Source organism: Psammomys obesus, unplaced genomic scaffold (assembly GCF_907164565.1).
Source record: "Psammomys obesus unplaced genomic scaffold, mPsaObe1.curated_primary_1811, whole genome shotgun sequence".
NCBI classification, from domain to species: Eukaryota; Metazoa; Chordata; class Mammalia; order Rodentia; family Muridae; genus Psammomys; species Psammomys obesus.
The window spans coordinates 4,246,987-4,272,206 of record NW_026596040.1 but is presented as its reverse complement, the minus strand read 5'-3'; the positions used below and the strand labels follow the sequence as shown (position 1 = coordinate 4,272,206).

Genomic DNA, 25,220 nt, shown 5'->3' with positions numbered 1-25,220 from the left:
CACTGGGTCACAGCTTCAAACCAATTGAAACCAATTGTTGATGACTTTACCCCCTTTCAGTATTGGATTTTGAGGCGGGGCTTTGCTTTACTAGGTAAATAGTCTGTCCATACCTGAATTATATCCATATTTCTTTTTATTTAAATTTTATTTTGAGACAGTTATAAATTGCCCAGGATGGCCTTGAGCTTGTAATCCCTGTGTCTCAGCCTCTAGAAAAGGTCCTTGAGGCCCAGTTCAAATAGTTATTTTTCTAGTTGTATCTTACCTATTAACTGAAACTCTTCTGGATATAAGAGCCCTTTCTTACTCTCATAATCCTGTCTTTTTGATGTTTTTCCTGTTTTGGGGAGTGAACTAGTGGTATAACTGGAAGAGCTGTAATAGAAAAAGCCCAGTTCTGTAGCTTGTTAGCTTATATCCTTGGATAAATCACTTCATGGTAGTGTCTGTTTTCTAATTTAGTATTTGTCTTGTCTGCCTAGTAGGAGTGCTAATAACTAACAGAGGGTAAGAATTTGTCTTCCACTACAAAGACAATAATAATCTTTAAAGTGAGAAACCTTCACTAGTATTGTTTCCCAGAATGACATGCTGTGTTTTATGTACCTTTGCATTGCTGCTGTGTAGTGTAATAGCATGCTAACCCTAACCCTGAGTACTATAGATATTGAATGAAATACAAACTATATTCGTGTATTTTGAGGTATGTGACTTAAATCATTTGGGTTTTCTTTTCTATAGTGGTATGGTGTATAATGGTATGTATGTGTAGGTGTTAAACAAAATTTCAAGCAACCAATTTAAGTTGGCCTTGGAAACAGCTTTATTTCCTTGAGTTCTGAACTTGGCTCTCTCTAATGTACTATAGGCATGTGCTGACAAACTGAAAAGGGAAATAGAGCTGTACGGTTGCCCTCCTGATTTTCCAGAGGAAGAAGAGGAAGAGGAAGACAGCAGTGTTAAACCTGGAGATATAATATTGAAGGATAAAGCCAAAGGAAAAAAGGTGTGGTGGTTATTTACATTTCAGTGAACATTTTCACCTGTCTGGTTTATTTGTACTTGCCCAGCACTGGCACTGTGGGGGGCATAGGAGATGTCCTGGTAATTTAGAGACAAGGCTATATATGTGGCTTTGTGGTTAAAGAGTTCTCTGGGCAGTCGCTGCATCTTCATCCTAGCACTGCATTGTTGAGCTGGAAGCTAGAGGCAGAAGCTTGTGGGCCAGCTAGTCTGGAGTCACAGTATCGAACCGCAGACAGACCTTGTCTCAAACAAAGTGGAAGGCAAGAAATGCTACTTAAGGTTGTCCTGACCTCCACATGGATACTGAGGACTGCACACAAACATGCATCATGTATATACCCACAACAATGAAAAAAATACCAAATTGGGCTGGAGAGATGGCCTGGCAGTTAACAGCACTGCCTGCTTTTACAAAGGGCCCATGTTCCATTCTCACCTGCATGCACATGGTATACAGACATACATGCAGGCAAAACACCCGTATACATAAAAAAATCAAATCAAAATATCATCTGGCTTTATTTTTTTTCACTTTAATTTCATGTATTTTTGATTTAAAAGAGTTTCAAGATAGCATAGCATTGCAGCATAACCTTTGCCCACCTCCCTTACACGGTCATTCTACCGAAGCAGCTAACTGTAGTGCCAGGCTGGATACTAAACACTTCACCTGAAGTGTTTTTGAAACGAGGACTTTATTTCCAAAGATTTGTTTTTTAATATATGTATATGTGTTTGTGTGGATATGTGCAGGTGTTTACAGAGTATAGAAGGAGCTGTTGGAACCCCTGTAGCTGCAGTCATAGGCAGTTGTGAGCAGCCTGACATGGTTGGGAACCGAATATTGTGTCCTCTGCAACAACAGTGTGCATTCTTAATTGCTGAGCTGTCTCTCCAACCTCCTTATTTGAAATAGAGTCTGTGTGTGCATGTGAACGGGGATAGGACTGTCAGGTCTGTGTACAAGCACCTGTACAGCCTTCTTGCTGGCCTCTCATTTGAAGTCTTATCCATCTTTTTTCTAATGTCTTTTCTCTGACTTAACATCCATTTGGGTAGGATGGGGGTTAGGTGGGCTGGAGAGATGGCCAGCAGTTAAGATCATGTGTTTCTCTTGCAGAGCATCCAGGTGTGATTCCCAGCACCCACACATGTGGCAGTTCACAACTGTCCATAACGCAGAGTTCCACCGAGCCATCTCATTCTCTCTGTGCTTAACTAGAATTCTTCTGAAAGAGCTTGTTCTTTTTCCCATTACTTGGTTAGCGATTTGTATCCACCTGGATTCATTGGTGTTTATTCTTCGGGCTATTAGATGTTGCCAGGGCTTTTCTGTATGTTATTGTTTAAGTTGTATCTTTCATTTGTATAAATTTTTTTTTAAAGATTTGTTTATTTATGTCAGTGTTCTGCCTGCATGTCTGCTTGCACACCAGAAGAGGGTACCAGATCTCATTATAGATGGTTGTGAGGCACCATGTGCTTGCTGGGAATTGAACTTAGAACCTCTGGAAAAACATCCATTGCTCTTAATCTCTGAGCCATCTCTCCAGCCCTGCTAGGAGGTCTTGTGAGTGGTTTCTATGCCTGCCTGCCTTCCTTTCTTCCTTGTATATATTCATTAATTTATTCACTTAATTAGGTATTTTGACAGAATCTTACCTTGTAGCCTAGGCTAGCTGTGAACTTGCAATTCTCCTGCCCCAGCCTTGCTTTTGCTAGGATGACAGGCATGTGCCTATTCTCATCAGGTTGTCTAAGCTTGTCATATTTTCCCAGTTTCAGCCCTAAAATCAGTTGCTGCTCCAAGGAGCTGTTGTACATTTTAAAATCTGTTTTATTTGGTTTCTTATGCCTCTACCTCTCTTCATTCAAATTCCTTCCAACTCCAGGTAGGAGAAAAAGGAGGTTAGTGGACAGAGGAGGCTTAGTTCTCTTTCGACTACTTCCCGTTGGTTAAGGTCATCGGGCTTCTTGGGGCAAGTCTAATCTTCATAGTCAGCATATCTCCACCTTCTCATCAAATTGCATCAACAGTAACCAGGAGCAGCAGTGGGGGTGGGGGAACTGCCGCAGCTGCCTTCTTCTTCCTTGGAGCACCCTCCCTCCCCATCCCTCTCTCTGGGCTCTGGCATCTATTCCTTCTCAGAGGCTTCAGAATTAAAGTGTCTGCTGCTGCAAAGATCATGCTCCTTTCCAAGTCTGTAAAAGGCCAATAGTCTGCAGCTGTGGACAATCAGAGGCAGCCTCATACCCCACACCTGGGATTAAAACAACATGTTTACATAACACTTGCACTTTTAAAGAAACCAAAACTCCACTACAAGGAGCCTTTATTTTTTGTACTGAGGAATACTATTTAGTAACTGAGGTCTGAGTGTGAGGTGTGCTCATTGTTACTGTGAAATTGCTGCTTCTGTGCCTCTCCATGCAAAAGAACAAGGAAATTATTCACACACATTTTTCTCTTCTATACTACTCAATTACTCTATTCTGTTCTGTTCTGTTCTGTTCTATTCTATTCTATTCTATTCTATTCTATTCTATTCTATTCTATTCTATTCTATTCTATTCTATTCTATTCTATTCTATTCTATTCTATTCTTTCTACTTTCCAATCTTCATGTGCATTTATGTATACACATATCTATATTTGTCTGTTTGCATAAAAGCAAGTCAATTCACAGTGATAATCTCCACCTCCATTGTAGCAGCGTGGAGATCATTACAGCCTTTCCCCTTTGCTTGTACATGACTCCTCACTACAGCACTGAGGCACCTGGCTGTTATTGTATCCCATGTGTTTACTTATTTGTTCAGTCCTACCATACTTACAAATAGTTTCAAAATTGCTACAAAGATGTTTGAGAGAAATAGTTCTATGAACTCAAATTACATTCAATGTATATAATTACTTTTGTCTTTGAATTCTCATTAACACAATGTTTCCAAAATTGTTTAGATTGCCTCTTTCCTCAACTCTTTTTAGTATGGCCATGCCAGATATTTACAATATAGGTAGATACATTTTTTAAGGTCTGCATCCTGTATTTTTTGCAAATCCTACTTGAATAAAAAAAATTATGTGTAGTAAAATTTTCTCATTTTAAGTATATATAGTTAGGTTTTGAGCAATGCAGAGTCATGTCTGTCACCATTGTCATGCAGAACAATTCTCTATCGAGCAACAAACCCCTTGGCCACCAGTTTACAGCTTTTCATTTTGATTCCATTTTTTTCTTAAAAAAAAGGTTTAGACTTATTTACTTCCTTTTATGTGTATAAGTGTTTTGCTCACATGAAAGTGTGATGCCTGCAGGGATCAGAAGACTGCATTGAATACCCTGCAACTCAAGCTGTGGTTGAGCTACCACGTGTGTGCTGGGAACCGAACCCGGGTCCTCTGCAATAGAGAGAAATTGGGAGCAGTTTCTTTTATCTAAGAAAGGTACAGAAGAAAGGAGATAAGAGATTTTGGTGCTAAGTTTGTCATGATGATGGTTCTTAGTGGTTCTATGCATCTTGTTGTTACTGGTGTCAGTTTCCTGATGGACCTTCTGACTGTATAGTGGACAAAATAGTATCCCAAATCCTGTGGTATTCTGATATATCAACAGTGTTGATGTGAGGCAGGGCAGGTAGATCCCTGAGAGATATCCTGATCCACATAGTGAGTTTCAGGCCAGCTAGGGCTACACAGTGGGATCCTTTCTTAAAAAGAACAAACGAAGTACCAAATGGGCTTACTCAATTAAAATTACTGCAGTCCTGGGATGCTGAACAGTTGCTGGGTGTGCTGTAATGGAATTTGTGTTTGTCTTTAGAGTAAAGCTGCTGCCAAAGCAGGATCTTCTAAGTACCAGTGGGACATCATGAAGTCCCTTGGGCTCTCTGATGAAGACATAGTGAAATTTTCCGAAGCAGAACATTGGCTTGATTATTTCCCACCACTGGCTGTTCAGGATCTGAAGAAAATAGGTTTGAAGGTATGCCATCACCTTCAATGTTAAAGAAAAGTAAAAGGCATTTACTTTATATCATTTTAAAAGATACGGATCACTGTTTAACTTACATAGTACATTTTGGCTGAATGTCACCAAAAATCTGAATTAGATTGGCAACTAGTGGGACTTAATGTGAGGAAGAAAAACTTCTGTATTTGTCTTGTCACAATATATTTATTAACAATTGGTAGAAAGAAGTTTTTTTTTAAGAGTATGAATACACCAAAGTTTAACTCATATGCTGCCTATATTAGCTAACTTTTTTTTTTTAAGTTTATTGTAAATATTATGTGTAAGAATGGTTCTGTTTTTGTTTTTCTAGATAGAGTTTCTCTGTGTAGCTCTGGCTGTCCTGGAACTTGCTCTGTAGACCAGGTTGTCCTCAAACTCAGAGAAGGATCTACCTGCCTCTGCCTCCTTAATGCTGGGATTAAAGGCGTCTACCACCAGCCAGGCCGTCCAGGACAGCCAGTGCTACACCGAGAAACCCTGTCTTGAAAAACAAAACAAACAAACAAAAAAAGAAGCCATCTACCACTATTACCAAGCAAGTATGTATATTAATTAAACAAGTTATTTTAATGATTCATATGTATTAATATGTGTAGCTGGAAACTTTTTTCGTAATAGTTGGTCTAATTTTAAGTTGGAATAAGTTATAGAAAGGTAAAAGATTGACTCATAAGAATCCTTATTTATGAAAATGGTCTTTCCCTCTTCTGTCTACAGGTAGATTGGCGACGCTCCTTTGTCACCACAGATGTGAACCCTTACTATGATTCCTTTGTTAAGTGGCAGTTTCTCACATTAAGAGAAAGAAAGAAAATTAAATTCGGGAAGCGGTGAGTTTATTTTCTTTCAGCATAATACACTAAAACTTATAATTCTTTCATTACAATTCAGTTTCTGTATCCTATCTTTTCTTATTTTCTGTCTCTCCACCCATCCATCATCTGTCTGTCTTATCTCTTTTCTCTTTTTTCATCATTCTCTTCTTGTTCTATTGTATCTTTTGTTTTATTTTTTTTTAGGTACACAATTTATTCTCCAAAAGATGGGCAACCTTGCATGGATCATGACAGACAAACTGGAGAGGTGATTATCTGGGACACTGAGTAGTCACTGTAATACTCTTTGTTTTTTGTTTTGTTTTTCAAGACAGGGTTTCTCTGTGTAGCGTTAGCTGTCTTGGAACTCACTCTGTAGACCAGGGTAGCCTCAAACTCACAGAGATTGCCTGACTCTGCCTCCCAAGTACTGGGATTAAAGGCATGTGTCACCACCGCCTGTCTCACTGTATTACTCTTTAGTATGGCCACACCCAGGGTTCTTCATTGGGAGGAAGAATTAATTCCCATGTACAAGAATCCATGTCAGAAATTTGAAACAGATCCGTGCATAGGCTAGCAAGTCCACGTCTTTCTCATTAGAGCTTTGCCTTGTTTATTTGTTTAGGGTGTTGGACCTCAGGAATATACCCTTGTAAAACTGAAGGTGCTTGAGCCATACCCATTAAAATTAAGGTAGGTTTGCTAAAAATTATTGCTTAATGGTTTGTTTTTTCTCTTTACTTTTTTCTTTTCTTTTCTCTTGGAGACAGGATTTTGCTTTGCAACCTCGTGCTCTTGCCTCATGGGTACTGAGATTGCAGGTGCTATTATGCCTGGCTTGATTGATTGTTGAGGGCATCATAATGAAGGCATCCATATATGAATATAAATATGTGCTTTTTCTTCTTAGTGGCCTGAAAGGGAAAAATATCTTCCTAGTAGCTGCTACCCTCAGACCTGAGACAATGTTTGGACAGACAAACTGTTGGGTTCGGCCTGATATGAAATATATTGGGTTTGAGACAGCAAATGGTGATATATTCATCTGTACCCAAAGAGCAGCTAGGAATATGTCGTACCAAGGCTTCACCAAGCACAATGGAGTGGTGCCTGTTGTGAAGGAGTTAATGGGAGAGGTAAGTTGGGGAACAGACTCCATTTTCATTGTCTAATCAGGAAAGTCCTAGAGGTGGAGTTAGAAAAATATCAAAAACCTTGCAGTAGAGTACAGGTGAGATAATGTACAGGGTATTTGTATTTTGCTGATTTTTTACATGTACATTGCCTCAAGCAAACTCCACCCCAATCAAGGCATAAGCTGTCCACGGTTTTCTAGAAGGCCCTGCCATATAGAATCTGAGCTCAGCCCTCCAATGGGGCCTCTGACCTGACTTCACCCGTGATAAATGCTGTCTTGAACTTGACCTAATGGAATCATTTTATGTGTCTAGCTAACCCCAGCATTCTGTTTGTGGGGTTTGTAGGCATTGTATGTAGCTGCTCCTTTTTATTTACTGTGTAGTAGTCGCTGCATTATCCCTAAAATGGTGTTTTTGGATTTTGTTTTAACTTAACAAGTATTTGATTGAAAAATACATAGTTCTTTGGGTTAATAAATCCATGAGAATAGTGTTTTTAAAAACATTGTCTGTGTTCTTGAGGTTGAATGTGAACTGCTTTTCTTCCAGTTAGTAAATGATGTCCTTGGTTTGTTTGTTTCTTTTTCTTTTCTTTTTCTTTTTTTTTTTTTTTTTAAGATTTATTTATTATGTATACAATGTTTTGCCTGCACGTATGCCTGCAGGCCAGAAGAGTACATCAGATTTCATTATACATAGTCATGAGCCACTATGTGGTGGCTAGAAATTGAACTCTGGATCTCTGGGAGAGCAGCCAGTGCTCTGAACCTCTGAGCCAGCTCTGCAGCAGACCTGTCTTTGGCTCTTTCTTCCTTTCATTGATTGAGTGATTGATTGATTTTTCAAGACAGGGTTTCTCTGTGTAGCCTTGGCTGTCCTGGACTCACTTTGTAGACTTGGCTGACCTTAAACTCACAGAGATCTGCCTGCCTCTGCCTCCCCAAGTGCTGGGATTACAGTCAGGTGCTTGTGCCAGGCTTTGTCCTTAGCTTCTTGATAAATAACCTTTAATTTTTTTTTAATTCAATTTATTTTTTATTTTTATTAATTACAATTTATTCACTTTGTATCATACCTAAGGGTCCCTCCCTCTTCTCCTCCCAATCTCAGCCTTTCTCCCTCTTCTCCACCAATGCCCTTCCCCCAGTCCACTGATGGGGAGGTCCTCCTCCCCTTCCATCTGATCCTAGTCTATCAGGTCTCATCAGGACTGGCTGTATGTCTTCCTCTGTGTCCTGGTAAGGCTGCACTCTTCTGAGGAGGAGGTGATCAAAGAGCAGGCCAATCAGTGGTTCTCATGTTTGTTTGTTTCTTTTTCTATTTTTTGTTTTTTGGTTCCTTGAGGCAGGGTTTCTCCGTGTAGCCTTGGCTATACTATACTCGCTTTGTAGACCAGGCTTGCCTCGAACTCACAGAGATCCACCTGCCTCTGCCTCTCTGAGTGGTGGGATCACAGGTTTATGCTAGGGTGCCTGGCTGGCCCTCATGTCTCTTAAAAAAAAAAAGAAATGGATATTTCAAACAATTATTTATTATTGTTAGTGTGAGGGTAGGGTCATGTTCCACAGTACACGTGGAGGTCAGAGGACAACTTTGTGGAGTCATTTCTTCTATATGTAAATTATGTATCTTTATGTAGATTCTGGGAATTGAACTCAGGTTGTCAGTCTTGTGTGGCGAGCACCTGTACTTGCTAAGCAATCTTGCTAGCCCATTTGGGACATTTTGTAGCTCTTGCTATGGATCTTGGTACTGTTTTTCTCAAGAAATACAATATCATATGTTAGTATACTAAGTTTACTATTACGTTGTTAAGTTTGCTATTAACATGATTTAAAATTATTTTTAACTATTTAAAATCACAAAATAATTACTTTTTCTATATTTTATATTGTTTACTTAGTGGAGAAATTCTGAACACTTATGTTTTGAAATATGTCTCTTTCAAATTATTGTGGTACTTGATAGTATAGGCAGGAAAAGCTAATGAACAAACAGTACTTCACAGACTTCCCTTTTTTGCTGTCAGAACATCTAAATCATTGTGATTTTCAGCACGTCGTTAACTTCAGCAGCTGCCTTGAGTGAGCGGATGTCAATCTTGAGAGCTTATTCCTGTGCTGTTTTCAACAGAAGCTTCTTGACCTTAAAATTGTAATGTAATCTTCATTTTGTCACGATAGCTCCATTTCTTCATGTTTTTGCTGCTCTTTTACATAGGAAATCCTTGGGGCTTCACTTTCTGCACCCCTGACATGCTACAAGGTGGTCTACGTTCTCCCTATGCTCACCATTAAGGAGGATAAAGGTACAGTCTTCGCTGTTAGAATGCTTTGCTAATGGAATTCTTACTGTATCACTTGTATCACTTAATTTCACTCTGTCTCTTAAAGGCACTGGCGTGGTCACAAGTGTTCCTTCCGATTCCCCGGATGATCTTGCAGCACTCAGAGACCTGAAGAAAAAGCAAGCAAGTACCTGTTTCATGTCCTTGTTTTAAATTCAGCATGACATTAGTGAGGTGCTGCTGAGCTGCTTTGAGACAAGGCTGAGCACACACATGCTTGTGTTCCGAACTGTTACCTCTAACCCGATTTTCAGTGTTTGTATGTTTCTGTGGTTGGAATTGTGAGTGCAGTTCTGTGACAGATTTGGGAAGGTTGTGTGTGGTGTGTTCACCATCACTCAGGACAGACCAGCACACATGGTGTTCTGCGCTCCCACTCTCCACCTTCCTCTGGAGTCGGCGGCCCCCGGAGCCTGGAGCTAGGCTGGTAGGCAGCAAGTCCCAGAGGATCTTCTTGTCTCCACCGTGTGCGGTGCTGGGATGACAAGAATGCCTGGCTCCTCACATGGGTGCCAAGGATTTGCTGCAGTGCTCACGCTTGTGTAGGGAGTCCTCTCACCCACTGACTTATTCTCTCAGCCACAGAAAAACATCTTCTATTCACAGTATCATGACAGCTAAGGGCGTCACCCTTAACTGGATGATGTCTGTGTGCATTTTTACATCTGACTGCAGGTTCTACAGGCATGTTCAACCTGTGGCCTGTGTCACAGGGTAGCTGTGGGTGTGGCTCAATGAAAAAAATCATAAACTTATTTAAAACAGGGAGGTTTTTTGGTAAGTTGATTGCACAGTTCTTTATTGGGAACTATATAGATGACAAGTGTTTTCACACTGTCAAAATATTAGACACACTTGAAGGTCATTCACATTAAAGTAAACTATATGGTCAAAACATAATGGAAGAAAAGTTTGAAGCCAGGCAAGAGGGAGGCTGAGGCAGGAAGATCTCAAGTGCAAGACCAACATAGGCTACGTGGTAAAGTCTTGCTTCAGGGAAAACAGTTGAGTTTCCTTTTTTTAATGATTGTATCAGTAACAAAACTGAGCATTAATGTTAACTTACTGATCTTCTGTAGGCCTTACGAACAAAGTATGGAATTAGAGATGACATGGTCCTGCCATTTGAGCCGGTGAGTATGTGAGTGTTCACAGGCTTCACAGCTCTTACTCAGAGGGAAAAAAGAAGCGCTGACATGTTTTCCTTGCAAGAAAAAACAAACAATTGGCAGGGTTTCAAAATAAAAGAGGGAATTGTCATACTTTAATTTGATAATTTAATGTTGTAAGTAACAGCAAAAGAAAAATTAACCATGCACATTTTTGTCCCACTTGGTACCTGCAGTCGAGGAAGAAACAGCTCTTTAGTCTCATCATTTTCACAGTATGATTAATTCGCTGCACTGTGAAGTTAACATCGTACATACCTAGCCGTGGATGTTTCTTCTGTAGCCTTGCAGAACTGCTTAGTGTTTCTTGCTTTCATGTTACTGCCTGCAGAAGAAGTCATAAGATTACTAGCAAATGACTCTCATGAAGAGTCTGGGAGTGTGAGCTTGGCATGCTCAGTGCCCTGGAGTGATCCTTAGCACTGGGAAAGACTCCAAGAGTTTAATATAAACTTGGAACCATCACTAAAAATAGTTCACATTGCCTTGTTTCTTGCAGCCTTAGTGACCGTGAGGCAGTGGGTAAGAGGTGGGTCAGCATTAGTCCACAGGGCTGATTTGTGTCTGCCTTTCAGCATGAATACCTTCTGGTGTTCCTGTTCTCTACAGGTGCCAGTCCTTGAAATCCCAGGGATTGGAAATCTTCCTGCTGTGACCATTTGTGATGAGCTGAAAATTCAGAGCCAGAATGACCGCGAAAAACTTGCAGAAGCAAAGGAGAAACTGTATCTAAAAGGGTTTTATGATGGTGTAAGTCAGAGTTTTTGTTGTTTTTTATTTGTAGCTTTGTGCTCTGGTGTTTCTCCTATTAATTTAACTTAAAAGAAAAAGAAAAATTCAACATAGTTTTTGTATCACATTAATTTGAAAGAGACAAATACATTTTATTAAAAATTTTCAGTTTTAGGGCTGGAAAGATGGCTCAGAGGTTAAGAGCCCTGGCTGTTCTTCGAGAGGTCATGAATTCAATTCTCAGCAACTATATGGTGGCTCACAACCATCTATAATGAGATCTGGTGCCCTCTTCTGGTGTGCAGGCAGAATACTGTATAAATAATAAGTAAATCTTAAAAAAACAAAAAAACCCAAAACTCTTTTAAAAAAATTTTTTTCCAGTTTTTTTATCATGTCCTTTTCAGAAACATTTCCAAAAACAATTTTTTTTTTCTTTTTTGGTATGTTCTGGGAATCTCTAAGAAGTGAATTTCTTGAGATATTTAAAACGAGTTCCTGTTTTTACACAATACAACTCTAAAGATTGACTTTGATCCCAGCAGTTAGGAGGTGGAGATAGATGAATCTCTTGAGTTCAAGCCCAGGCTGGTCTACAGAGTGAGTTCCAGGACAGCCAGGGCTATACAGAGAAACCCTGCCTTGAAAAACCAAAAAAGAAGGAATACATTTTTCAGGACTGGGAGATGGCATAGGAGCTATGTGCACTTACTGCTTTTGTGGAGGATTTGAGTTTGATTCTCAACACCCACGTGGTGGCTCACAGCAGTCTGTAACCCCAGTGCCAGGGCATCCAATAGCTATGCATGAGTACACATAAAATAAATACATGTTTTATTGCCTTTTTCTTTTTCATTTTTTGCTTATCGGTTTTATTCAGTCTATTAACTGACTTGCTGATGCCTCCTAAGTGCCAAGTGAGAACAGCAAAGCCATCCTGAGCTTCCTTTCTATGTTCTGCCCTTGCTGATGTGCCTTAGATTTCTATGGCAAGGCTAAACTAGAGGAGGTGAAAACTCAGAGACGTGTTAGCCACTTCAGGTTGAAATGAATGTTTTTAAGGACACCATTGGGAGTGTTTTTTTATTTTTATATTTCTCTTTTTCTAGATAAACAAAAATTAGCTTAATCTCTTCTTTTAAAAAATCAGTTGTATACTGTCATTGTAAGTGCTTTATTGCTGTGAAGAGACAGCATGATCAAGGCAACTCTTACAAAGAAAACATTTAATTGGGGATTGCTTACAGTTCAGAGGCTTAGTTCATTATTATGGTGGAGAGCGTGATGGCATGCAGGCAGACACAGTGTTGGAGAAGTAGTTGAGAGTTTTACATCCCAATGTGTGCGAGAGAGAGAGAGAGACAGACTGAGAGGCTGGGCCTGGACTGGACTTTTGAAACCTCAGAGCCCACTTCCAGAGACACACTTTTTCCAACAAGGCCACACCTACTGCAGCAAGGCTACCGCTCCTTTTCCTTCTTGAGCAGCGCCCCTCCCTGATGACTAAGCATTCAAATATATAAGCCTATGGGGGACATTCTATTTCAAACCATGGCAATATTTTGAATGAAAGTAAGAGCCAACACTTATATGTATTAAGAATATTTATTTATTTAGTACGTTTCTGGGTGTTTTGCTTGCTTGTGTGTACGTATGCATGCATGCATGTATGTATGTTTGTTCATCACAGATGTGCCCAGGTCTGTGGAGGTCAGATTGTCAGAAACGGGAATGACAGATGCCTGTGAGCCACCATGTGGGTTCTGGGACCTGAACCCAAGTCTCTGTAAGATCAACAAGTGCTCTTAACTGCTGAGCCATCTGTCCAGTTTTAATTTACTTAATTCACAAAATAATGCTGCAGAGTGGGCAGTATCATCAAGTAAGGAAATTGTAGCACAAAGAGGCTATGTGTTTTACTCAGGACCAGCAGAAAGCTTGTGGCAGAGTTAGGATTCAGACGTGGCAGCTTTGTCCCATGATCCTGCACAGGGAAACTTGAAGCAGATTTTAATTGTTTTGTATGTTTCCTCCCCTCATCCTTGTAGGTAATGCTGGTGGATGGATTTAAAGGACAGAAGATCCAAAACGTAAAGAAGACTATTCAGAAGAACATGATTGACGCTGTATGTGGTAGCCTGTCCTCAGGAGCCTGCTTGGGAACAGCAGTTAACTAATAGACCTAAGAGTACTATTAGCAGTGAGTTCTGTGGTAGTACCTAGCGTTGTGTAAAAACACAGCATAGTTTTATGGCAGGAAATTTATTTATTTGCAGCTCATTTAACTTACGTGTTCTGGAGCAGGGATGAGGTTATGTTCTAACATATGGCCAACATGTGCCCTGTGTGGAAGTGCATGCTTGTCATCTCAACGTTTAGGAGGTAGAGGCAGGGAGATCTCAACTTCATGGCTGGCCTGGGCTACACAGGCCCTGTCTCAGCCTGGCTCCTCCCCAACAACAATAGTGAAACAAAAGGCAAACCCAAACAAAAGCAAAGCTAGTGTGTGCAGAGAACTTAGGTGATGGCTCTGTAGTGGCCATTTTAGAATCTGGTACCATGGTTGCGTCCTTTTTATTTTCACCTCCTTAGTCCTCCTTTGATAGAACTCTGCTTTGTTACTTACCACTTAAGTTTTGATTTTTGAAAATCACACTGACCCATGATACAGAGACCGTGTTGTTTATGTTTACTGAATTCAAAAGACAAAGCTGGGTATTGTGGTTCACATGTGTAACCAGGAGGCAGAGACACACATACATACACATACACGCACACACACACGCAATATCAATAGAAAGCAGTCATTTACTCTGTCCTTTCACATTCTTCTTAATTTCTCATTGGAGAGGACAGTTTTCAACTATGTTGCTTATTATAATACTGATCTCCAACTGTTATTCCTGTGTGTCTCTGTATCTCTTGGTTTCTCTCTTTTTTTTTTTTTTTCTGAGACATGGTCTCACTTTGTAGTCTAGGTTGACAACAAACTATTGGCAATCTTTCATCTGAGTCTCTTAAGTGCTGGGATTACAGGTATGAGCCTCCATGCCCAGCTCTTTCTCATAGCTCTCTAATCTAAATGCTTATAATGCATTTTTTTTGTTTTGTTTTTTTGTTTTGTCCCAAGACAAGCTGTGTTATAGCCCTGGTTGTCTTGGAACTCATTCTGTAGACAAGGCTAGGATCCAATTCAGAGAGATCGCCTGCCTCTGCTGGGATTAAAGGCATGTACCACCACACCTGCCTTGTTTTGCTCTGTTGAGACAGGTTCTCTCAGTGTAGCCCAGGCTGACACTGAAACCTTCCCACCTCAGCCTCCTGTGGCTGGGATTACACTGTGCTACCATACCTGCTGGAGTGTAGTTTTTGTTTTGATGTTTTTTTTAGGTTTAGTCATTAGCCACTGAGTTCCTGCTATGGGAAAAAATTACGATTTAAATAAAAAAAAAAATCTTTTATTTATTTTACATGAGTGCTCTGTCTTCTTGCACACCAAAAGAGGGAATCAGATTCCATTAGATGGTTGTGAGCCACCATGTGGTTGCTGGGATTTGAACTCAGGATCTCTGAAAGACCAGCCAGTATTCCTAACGACTGAGCCACCTCTTTAGCTCAAGACCTTATTTATTTGTTTGTTTGTTTGTTTATTTATATTGGAGGATCGCATTATAAGTACAGAGTAGTGAATCACTTGTGAATGACAATATTGAATTTAATTTTTAAAAATTATTCTAGCTTAAAGTGTTTGGCTCTGCAATTTATTGAGATACTTATAGCAAATAAAAATAAATAAATAAAGTTTGAGCCCATGTGGTAGTGCACAACTATCTCAGTACTCGGGGTAGAGGCAGGTGGACCAGAAGTTCAGGATCATCCTCTGGTACATAGCAAGGCAAAGTAGACAGCATCCCCTGGGAGGGGAAGGCTTGTTTGGATGTGACATCTGCCATGTCTTTATTTACCTTCATTTAGGGAGATGCACTTATCTACATGGAGCCAGAAAAACAAGTCCTGTCGAGGTCCTCGGACGAATGTGTTGTGGCCCTGTGTGACCAGTGGTTAGTCCCTTTCATTTCAAGAAAATTCATGAGTCACTTTGGTCACTTCTGACATTAAGAAAAGTTTATTTTGTTCACTCCCAGGTACTTGGATTATGGAGAGGAGAACTGGAAGAAACAGACATTTCAGTGCTTGAAGAACATGGAAACGTAAGATGGGGGAAAACAAGATGGGCACGGGAGTGAGGCTGACGGAAGAAAGAACACACTTTGGCCTTTGTTCTTCTTAGATTCTGCGAAGAGAGCAGGAAGAATTTTGAAGCTTCCTTAGACTGGCTACAAGAACATGCTTGCTCAAGAACTTACGGTTTAGGTCAGCAGACTTCCCATCCTACTGTTTGGATGACTGGGTGATTTTGTTAAATAGGCAGAAAATGTACCTTTATTTATTTATAGAATTTATTTTTCCTTTCCCTTTTTTCTTGGTGTGTGCTAAGTTGTAAGTGGTAGGTGTTGGTTAGACGATGAGAAAAACTAGGATGTGGTTCTCTGTGTACTCTACCTAGTGCTAGATCTATCCTCTCTGACCCACAGGGCTTTTCCATTATGATGTTTGTTTATCTGTGTGTGTGGTGTGAGTGTGATGTATGTAAACAGTATATGCACATTTATGAGCAGGGCATGCATGCCTGTGCATGTGTGGAGGCCAGTGGAGGATGCCTGCTCGTGTTCTGTCACTTTTCAGTACTTCTTTGAGACAGTTTCTTGCCGAACCTGCAGCTAGGCTAGTAGCCAGAGCCCCAGTGGTCCTCCTGTATCCCCCCATTGTGCCAGGGCTAGGGGATGCAGGATTTTACATGGGTGCTGTTAACCCAAATTTTGTTTATATGTATGTGCAACAAGTGTTCTTACTCATTGAACCCTCTCTCTAGCCCTGTGACTTTTTTTTTTTAAGAATTTTATTTATTATTTGTACAGTATTCTGCCCAGAAGAGGGCAGCAGATCTCATTAGAGATGGTTGTGAGCCATCATGTGGTTGCTGGGAATTGAACTCAGGACCTCTGGAAGAGCAGCCAATGCTCTTAACCCCTGAGCCATCTCTCTAGCCCGCCTTGTGACATTTTTATTAAAGGACTCCAGAGGTTCATCCAGTTTTAGTTTTGTGCACCTATTTTATCTTTATAAATTATTAAAGTAGAATCTAGGGCTTCTTAGTGTGGGGATGTACCTCAATGGCAGAGTGCTTGCCTACCATGTGCAAGGCCCGGGGTTCAAGTCCTAGCCAGCAAACAAAGCAAAATAACGAAAACCTATTCGCAGAACAGCAACAGAACATCCTAGACAAGTATCTGTGAAGATGGGGCTTCTGCCAGTGGGCATCTCTTAGCTTCAATCAACATTAATGTTTTTTCTTGTGTTGTAGGCACACGTCTGCCTTGGGATGAGCAGTGGTTGATTGAGTCGCTCTCAGACTCCACTATTTACATGGCATTTTATACAGTTGCGCACCTGTTGCAGGGGGGTGACCTGCATGGACAGGCGGAGTCTCCATTGGGCATCAGGTTGGTACATAGGTTTTTTTTTTTTTTTTTTTTTGAGACAGGGTTTATCTGTGTAGCCTTGGCTGTCCTTGAACTCACTCTGTAGAACAGGCTGGCCTCTAACTCACAGCAATCCACCTGCCTCTGCCTTCTGAGCGCTGGGATTAAAGGCATGCGCAACCATTGCCCAGCCTAAGTTGGTACAAAGTTAAGGAAAAGAAGTGGTTCAATTGCACATGTTGTAACATTTTGGTTTACATATTTAGAAATTCATTCTTTCATGATTATTTTTTCTCAAGAATGCGGCTAGCAAGAGGCATTCACTTTTAATCCCAATATTTAGGAGTCAGAGATAGGCCATTCTCTGTGAGTTGAAGGACAGCTTGGTCTACATAGTGAGACCCTGTGTTTTTTTTTTTTAAAAGAAAGGGAAACAAAAGAATTTGGTTAGCAGTATTTTGTTATGTTTTGCTTTTTTGCTCGGCAACTGAGAAAGTTGATTAAGTAGACCGACCCCTGACCCCCATGCTCTCATGCCTTCCCGATTCTTAGGATCTGTTTCTTTTCTTCTTGTTTGATAATTAAGTAATTCAAATCTTAATTCATGATTAGGTGAAAATTCTGATTCTTTTAAAATAATAGTGTGTTTCTTTGCTTTATTTCAATGCAGACCCCAGCAGATGACTAAGGATGTTTGGGATTATGTGTTCTTTAAGGATGCTCCATTTCCTAAGACTCAGATCCCAAAGGAAAAGCTGGATCAGTTGAAGCAGGAGTTTGAGTTCTGGTATCCAGTGGACCTTCGAGCCTCTGGCAAGGATTTGATTCCAAATCACCTTTCATATTACATTTACAACCATGTGGCCATGTGGCCAGAACAAAGGTGAATGCTCACATCTGTGCGGGATGCATTTATTGATGGTCAGTAAGGGCATCTTAACGCTTTAAGTATCTAAAGGAATGGCTATGGAGGGCTTAGTTGGATTTGTCATAGCATGCATTAACATTAATGTAGAGTGTGGGCTTCTTCCTGTCTTACAGCAACAGCCCAAAGAGTATGTTATATATATATTTCAGGTCATCAAGGGCTAGTGATGTGTTTGGTGAAGGAGTGCAGCAGTTTTAAGACAGGTTGTAGAGTGCATAATGCAGTGTATAAAGATAAAAGGCTGCCGTGACCTTTCACCCACCTTTGTATTTACTCAACTCTGCTTTGCTATACTATTGTTTTCTATTCTCTTTTGGAACAAATGTTTATGCATATTCTGGGAGTTGAAAGCTGTTTATTTTCATTCATGTAAAGGTAACCACATCACTCCTCTGTTTGTTTTGCATAATAGCATATTTTCAAGAGCCCTGCCTATGGTTTAAAACAGGTTGCTGTATTTGTCTTATAAATGACAGCTAGTGCTTTGGTTCTTTCTACTGCCTCCTATTGAAAACAAGCATAGCACAGGGCGCACTTCTGTGGGATGAGCCAAGCCCCGGTTTTGAGCCCTAGAACTGTAAAACAAAAGCCACCTGCAATTGCTACATAATGTTTGTTTCAACAAACTGCTTATTGTTACACTAACTTCAGGGTATAGAGAACCGTAATTTTGTTTTACTTTTTGTTTTCTGTCTTGCAACATGTGCCTATGAAGTGACAAGTGGCCTGTGGCTGTTCGAGCAAACGGACACCTGCTGCTCAACTCAGAGAAGGTAAGGCTCTGGGCAAGGCTTTTCAGCTGAGGAAGAAAAATAGAAATGTGAATGAGTTAGAATTAAGAAAAAAGTTAACTAAACTCTCTAGGAATAGTAGCATGAACTAGATTTTAATCTTTTGCTTAAGCAGAACAGATAGTACTGAGGTTTGTTATGGTAATGGTATTTAGGATGATAGAAATCAAGACCGGAGGAGAAAGATGAAGAAAAAAAGAAGAATACGGTGCATAAAGATCTTAGAATTGTGACCCATTGGATGCCTCTTACCCAGTGGAGAGAAGGCTTGTGTCTTTTGTTTACTACTGCACAGCTCTTGAAGAACAAGAGAGCTTGGAGCCTCAGGGGAATTTTATATGTTGTGTAATACTGTATCTGTTCTTGTCTGCATAGCTACTCCCAGCATCTGTCCTCAGGAATATTTTCTTTTGCTGGCCATGTAGGATTTATTATCAGTAAGCCAGTGTTCTAGTAAGAAGTTATGCAGACTCCCCTTCACCTGTCCCTCTAATGTCTACTCAACAGAAACCACAAAAACAAAAAACCAACCTCAAAAGTGACTGCATTTATTTTCGCATTAGTAAGTTAGGTTTATCGTACAACTATAATGGCAGTGCTGGCTATTCTGAGTGTTATTGTAAGTGCTGGTGGATAACGCAGGCCATGCAGCTCCTTGTATCCATGTCACTATAGCTCCCAGGATCTCATGCTAGCTTTTGGACTCTGTTGGTGCATGCATGCTTACACAGATACATATATAAAAATAAATTTTGTAACTGTTACAATGGATGTGGTTGCAGATTTGAACAAATAGCAGATGGTACAAATTATAGTGTGCAGTGTCAGATTTAGCCAGTGCCCTAAAAACAAAAGGTGATTTTAAAAGTTCTTCTCTTTTGCTGGGTGTAGTAGCACACACCTTTTATCTCAGCACTTAGGAGGTAGAGGCAGGTGGTGGCTCTTCAAGAGCTCCATGCTCGTCAGGGCTATGTAGTGAGAGCCTATAAGAATATGGCATTTTCTTAGTCTGTTGTGAATGCTGCTTCTCTTAAGTGCTGCTGGAGGTCCTGAGAACCTCACTCTACCCTCATGAGCAAATCTATTCTGCTAATGACTCCAGGCCAGCAAGGCCCTTCCCTGTGTAAGCAGCCAGTATTCTGTTACATTTGAGTCAGTTCTGTCAAGACCATCCTTACAGAAATCACAGTGAGACCCTGTCGTAGCTGCTGACCTCCCCAGTCGTGTCACTTCCTTGTCTTTCGAATTTCAGATTCTTTTGCTTTTCACTCTCATGACCAGTCTGATTAACTTGATTTGGATTGTTTTATTTACATATATTATTAATGCCTGATTACTGCTTTCTTTTTAGATGTCAAAGTCTACGGGCAACTTCCTCACTTTGAGCCAGGCTGTTGACAAATTTTCAGCTGATGGTGAGTGCATTCTTACCCTTGTACTCAGCTAGGGCTGCAGGAGATAGGTTGAAATTGTTGCTTGTTCTTTTGATTTTTTTTTAAAAAATTATTACTATTATTTCATTAATCTTTTTTATTATTATCATTTATTACAATTTATTCAATTTGTGTCCCAGCTGTTGCCCCCTCCCTCGTTTCCTCCCAATCCCACCATCCCTCTTCTCCCCTTCTACCCCTCCCCTAGTCCACTGATGGGGAGGATCACCTCCCTTCCCTCTGACCCTAGCCTATCAGGTCTCATGAGGACTGGCTACATTTTCCTCCTCTGTGGCCTGGGAAGGCTGCTCCCTCAGGGGAGGTGATCAGAGAGCAGACCACTGAGTTCATGCCACAGACATCCCTTGTTCCCCTTACAGGGAACCCAATTGGAGACAGAGTGTACATCTGAGCCAGGGTTTTAGGTCCTCTCCATGCATTGTCCTTAGTTGGGGTATCAGTCTCTTCAGGGACCCCAGGGCTCAGTTTTTTTTGGCTCTGTTGGTCTCCTTTTTGGAGCTCCTGTCCCCTCCAGGTCTTTCTATCTCCCCTTTCATAAAATTCCATGCATTCTACCCAAAGTTTGGCTATGAGTCTCGGCCTCTGCTTCGATACCTTGATCAGTAGATTCTTTCAGAGGCTGTCTGTGGTAGGCTCCTGTCCTGTTCCCTGTCTTCTCCTGCTTTAGATGTCTGTTGTGTTTGTCCTTCTGAATGAGGATTGATCATCTTATCCAGGGTCCTCCTTGTTGTTTAGCTTCTTTAGGAGTGTAGATTTTAGTATGTTTATCCTATATTATATGTCTAATAACCACTTATGAGTGAGTATATATCCTGTGTGTCTTTCTGCTTCTGGGATACCTCACTCAAGATGATCTTTTCTAGTTTCCACCATTTGCCTGCAAATTTCATGATTTCCTTGTTTTAATACCTGAGTAATATTCCTTTTTGCAAATGTACCACAGTTTCTGTATCCATTCCTCTGTTGAGGGGCATCTGAGTTATTTCCAGGTTCTGGCTATTATGAATAAAGCTACTATAAACATGATTGAGCAGATGTCTATGTTGTATACTTGAGCAGCTTTTGGATGTATACCTAGGAGTGGTATAGCTGGATCTTGAGGTAGCTCTATTCCTCATTTTCTGAGAAAGGACCAGATTGATTTCCAAAGTGGTGTACAAGTTTACATTCCTACCAGCAATGGAGGAGGGTTCCCCTTTCTCCACATTCTCTCCAGCATGTGTTGTCACTTGAATTTTGATCTTAGCCATTCTGATGGGTGTAAGATGAAATCTCAGGGTTGTTTTGATTTGTATCTCCCTAATGACAAAGGACGTTGAACGTTTCTTTAAGTGTTTCTCTGCCATTCAATATTCCTCTAAGAGAATTCTGTTTAGTTCTGTACCCCATTTTTAAAATGGATTACTTGGTTTGTTGCTGGTTTAACTTCTTGAGCTCTTTATATATTCTGGATATTAGTCCTCTGTCAGATATAGGGTTGGTGAAGATTCTTTCCCAATCTGTAGGCTGTCGTTTTGTTCTGATGACAGTGTCCTTTGCTTTACAAAAGCTTTTCAGTTTCATGAGGTTTCATTTATTGATTATTGATCTTAGAGCCTGTGCTCTTGGTGTTCTGTTCAGGAAGTTGTCTCCTGTGCCAATGAGTTCTAGGCTCTTCCCCACTTTTTCTTCCAATAGATTTAGTGTGTCTGGTTTTATGTTGAGGTCTGTCATCCACTTAGACTTTAGTTTTGTGCAGGGTGATAAATATGGACCTATTTGCATTTTTCTACATGTAGACATCCAGTTGGACCAGCACCATTTGTTAAAGATGCTGTCTTTTTTCCTTGGTGTTGTTTTGGCACTACTAAGTATCCGTAGGTATATGGGTTTATTTCTGGGTCTTTGATTTGATTCCAGTGATCTACCAGTCTGTTTCTATGCTGGTACCATGCAGTTTTTATTACTATTGCTCTGTAGTTCAGCTTGAGGTCAGGGATGGAGATACTGCCAGAAGATCTGTTATTGTACAGGATTGTTTTAGCAATTCTGGGTTTTTTGTTTTTGAAAAAAACATATGAAATTGAGAATTGTTCTTTCAAGTTCTGTAAAGAATTATGTTGCTATTTTGATAGTAATTGCTTGAATCTGTAGATTGCTTTTGGCAGGATGGCCATTTTCACTATGTTAATCCTACTGATCCATGAGCATGGGGGATCTTTCCATCTTCTAATATCTTCTTCAGTTTCTTATTTCAGAGACTTGAAGTTTTTTTCATACAGGTCATTCACATGCTTGTTTAGAGTCACACCAAGGAATTTTATGTTAGTTATGGCTACTGTAAAGGGTGTTGTTTCCCTAATTTCTTTCTCAGCCCTCTTGTCTTTTTTATACATGAGGGCTACTGATTTTTTTGAGTTAATTTCGTATCCAGGCACTTTGCTGAAGGCATTTATCAGCTGAAGGAGTTCTCTGGTAGAATTTTTGGGGTCACTCATGTATATTATCATATAATCTGCATATTGTGATACTTTGACTTCTTTTCCAGTTTGTAGTCCCTTGATCTCCTTTAGTTGTCTTATTGCTCTAGCTAGGACTTGAAGTACTATGTTGAAGAGATATGTAGAGAGTGGGCAGCCTTGCCTTGTCCCTGATTTCAGTGGGATTGATTTAAGTTTCTCTCTGTTTAGTTTGATACTGGCTATAGGCTTGCTGTATATTGCCTTTACTATGTTTAGTATCCTATATCTTGTGTCTTGTTTAGTATCTTGTATCCCTGATCTCTCTAAAACTTTAAACATGAATGGGTGTTGGATTTTGTCAAATGCTTTTTTGGCATCGAAGGAGATGATCATGTGGGTTTTTTCCTTCTATTTATTTATGTGGTGGATTACATTGATGGATTTCCATATATTGAACCACCCCTGCATGCCTGGAATGAAGCCTATTTGGTTAGGATGGAATGTATCTTTTATGTGTTCTTGGATTCAGTTTGCGAGTATTTTATTGACTTTTTTTGCATCAATGTTCATAAGAGAGATAGGTTTGAAGTTCTTTTTTTGTTGGTTCTTTGTGTACTTTAGGTATCAAGGTTACTGTGGCCTCATAGAATGAGTTTGGTAATGTTTCTTCTGTTTCTATTTTATGGAGTAGTTTGAAGAGTATTGATGTTAGCTCTTTGAAAGTCTGATAGAATTCTGCACTGAAACCATCAGGCTCTGGGCTTTTTTTGGCAGGGAGAGTTTGATGACAACTTTTATTTCCGTGGGGGATATAGGACTGTTTAATCCATTTACCTGAGATTTGTTTAGCTTTGGTAGATGGAATCTGTCAAGAAAATTGTCCATTTCATTTGGATTTTCAAATTTTGTGGCATATAGGCTCTTGAAGTAAGACCTAATGATTCTTTGAATTTCTTTAGTGTCTGTCATTATATCCTCCTTTTCATTTTTTTATTTTGCTGATTTGGATAGCTTCTCTCTGCCTTTTAGTTTGGCTAAGGGTTTGTCTGGTTGATTTTCTCAAAGAACCAGCTCTTGGTTTCATTGATTCTTTGAATTGTTTTATTTGTTTCTAATTTATTGATTTCAGCCCTGAGTTTGATTATTTCCAACCGTCTACTCCTCTTGGATGTGTCTGCTTCTTTTTTTCCTAGGGCTTTCAGGTGTGCCATTAAGGTGCTTGTATGGGATGTCTCAAACTTTTTTTGAAAGCACTTAGTGCTATGAACTTTCCTCTTAGCACTGCTTTCATTGTGTCCTATAAGTTTGGGTAAATTATGCCGTCATTTTCATTGAATTTTTAGGAGGCTTTTAATTTCTTTTTTATTTCTTCCCTGATCCAGCTGTCATTGAGCTGTCATCCAGTTGTTTCATTTCCATGCATGTGTAGGCTTTTTGTTATTTCTGTTGTTGTTGAAGTCTAGTTTTAGGCCATGGTGGTCTGATAGGATACAAGGGATTATTTCAGTCTTCTTGAATCTGTTAAGGCTTGCTTTGTGTCGGAGTATATGGTCAATTTTGGAGAAGGTTCTGTGGGGTACTGAGAAGAAGGTATACTCTTTTGAGTTTGGGTGAAAAATTCTGTAGACATCTATTAGGTACTTTTGATTTAGGACCTCCATAAATGTCATTATTTCCCTATTTAGCTTCTGTCTAGATGATTTGTCCCTTGGTAAGAGTGGAGTGTTGAAGTCTCTCAAAATTAAGGTGTTGTGATTGATGTGTGATTTGAGCTTTAATTATGTTTCATTTATGAATGCAAGTGCTCTTGTATTTGGGGTATAGATGTTCAGAATTGTAATGTACTCATGGTGGATTTTTCCTTTGATGAGAATGAAGTGTCATCCCTCTTTACCTTTTTGAATCATTTTGCTTTAAAGTCCATTTTATTAGATATTAGGATAGCTACTCCAGTTTGTTTTCTGGGTCCATTTGCTTGAAAAACCTTTTACAAGCCCTTTACTCTGAGGTAGTGTCTATCTTTGTTGCAAAGGTATGATTCTTGGATGCAGCAGAATGTTGGATCCTATTTCGGCAACCATCTGTTAGTCTGTGTCTTTTTATTGGAGAGTTGAGTCCATTGATGTTGATAGGTAATAGTGACCAATGAATGTTAGTTTCTTTTATTGTGAAGTTGGTGGTGATAGTGTTTTTGTGTGCTTGTTTTTTTTTTTTTTTTGTTGTTGTTGTTGTGAGGTTATCTGTGTCCTGTGTTTTCTTGGGTGTAGTTGTTTTTGTTGGATTAGAGTTTTCCTTCTAGTATCTTCTGTAGGCCTGGGTTGCTGTGTAGCTGTTGTTTAAGTTTAGTTTTGTCATGGAATATTTTGTTTTCTCTGTCTATGTTGACTGAAAGCTTTGCTCAGTATGGTAGTCTGGGTTGGAATCTGTGGTCTCTTAGTGTCGGTATGACATCTACCCAGGCTCTTCTGGCTTTCATAGTTTCTGATGAAAAGTCTGGTGTGATTCTGGTAGGTCTACCTTTATATGTTACTTGGCCTCTTTCCCTTGCTGCCTTTAATATTTTTTCTTTGTTGTGTAGAATTAGTGTTTTGACTATGATGTGATGTGCGGAGATTCTTTTCTGGTCTAATCTATTTGGTGGTCTATAAGCCTCTTGTATGTTTAAGGACATCTCTTTAAGTTGGGAAATTTTCTTCTGGCATTTTCTTGAAAGTATTTTCTGGACTTTGGAGCCTTGAATCTTCTTTTTCATCTGTTCTTATTATTCTTAGATTTTGTCTTTTCATGGCGTCCTTGATTTCTTGGATGTTTTG

General features: G+C 39.9%; 1 protein-coding gene across 1 annotated transcript in view; it reads left to right on the top strand.

Moving 5' to 3' along the window:
* The window catches only part of Lars1 (leucyl-tRNA synthetase 1), a 59,376-nt gene that overhangs the window by 12,632 nt on the left and 21,524 nt on the right, over nt 1-25,220 (top strand). The window contains exons 5-22 of the mRNA XM_055622787.1: nt 872-1,009; nt 4,854-5,015; nt 5,763-5,875; nt 6,065-6,128; nt 6,489-6,556; nt 6,774-6,999; nt 9,223-9,310; nt 9,396-9,472; nt 10,429-10,482; nt 11,128-11,268; nt 13,299-13,376; nt 15,226-15,311; nt 15,396-15,461; nt 15,542-15,624; nt 16,676-16,814; nt 17,464-17,676; nt 18,437-18,494; nt 19,864-19,927. Coding sequence (XP_055478762.1) covers nt 872-1,009; nt 4,854-5,015; nt 5,763-5,875; nt 6,065-6,128; nt 6,489-6,556; nt 6,774-6,999; nt 9,223-9,310; nt 9,396-9,472; nt 10,429-10,482; nt 11,128-11,268; nt 13,299-13,376; nt 15,226-15,311; nt 15,396-15,461; nt 15,542-15,624; nt 16,676-16,814; nt 17,464-17,676; nt 18,437-18,494; nt 19,864-19,927 — 1,918 coding nt within the window. The remainder of the gene's footprint in view (nt 1-871; nt 1,010-4,853; nt 5,016-5,762; nt 5,876-6,064; nt 6,129-6,488; nt 6,557-6,773; nt 7,000-9,222; nt 9,311-9,395; nt 9,473-10,428; nt 10,483-11,127; nt 11,269-13,298; nt 13,377-15,225; nt 15,312-15,395; nt 15,462-15,541; nt 15,625-16,675; nt 16,815-17,463; nt 17,677-18,436; nt 18,495-19,863; nt 19,928-25,220) is intronic.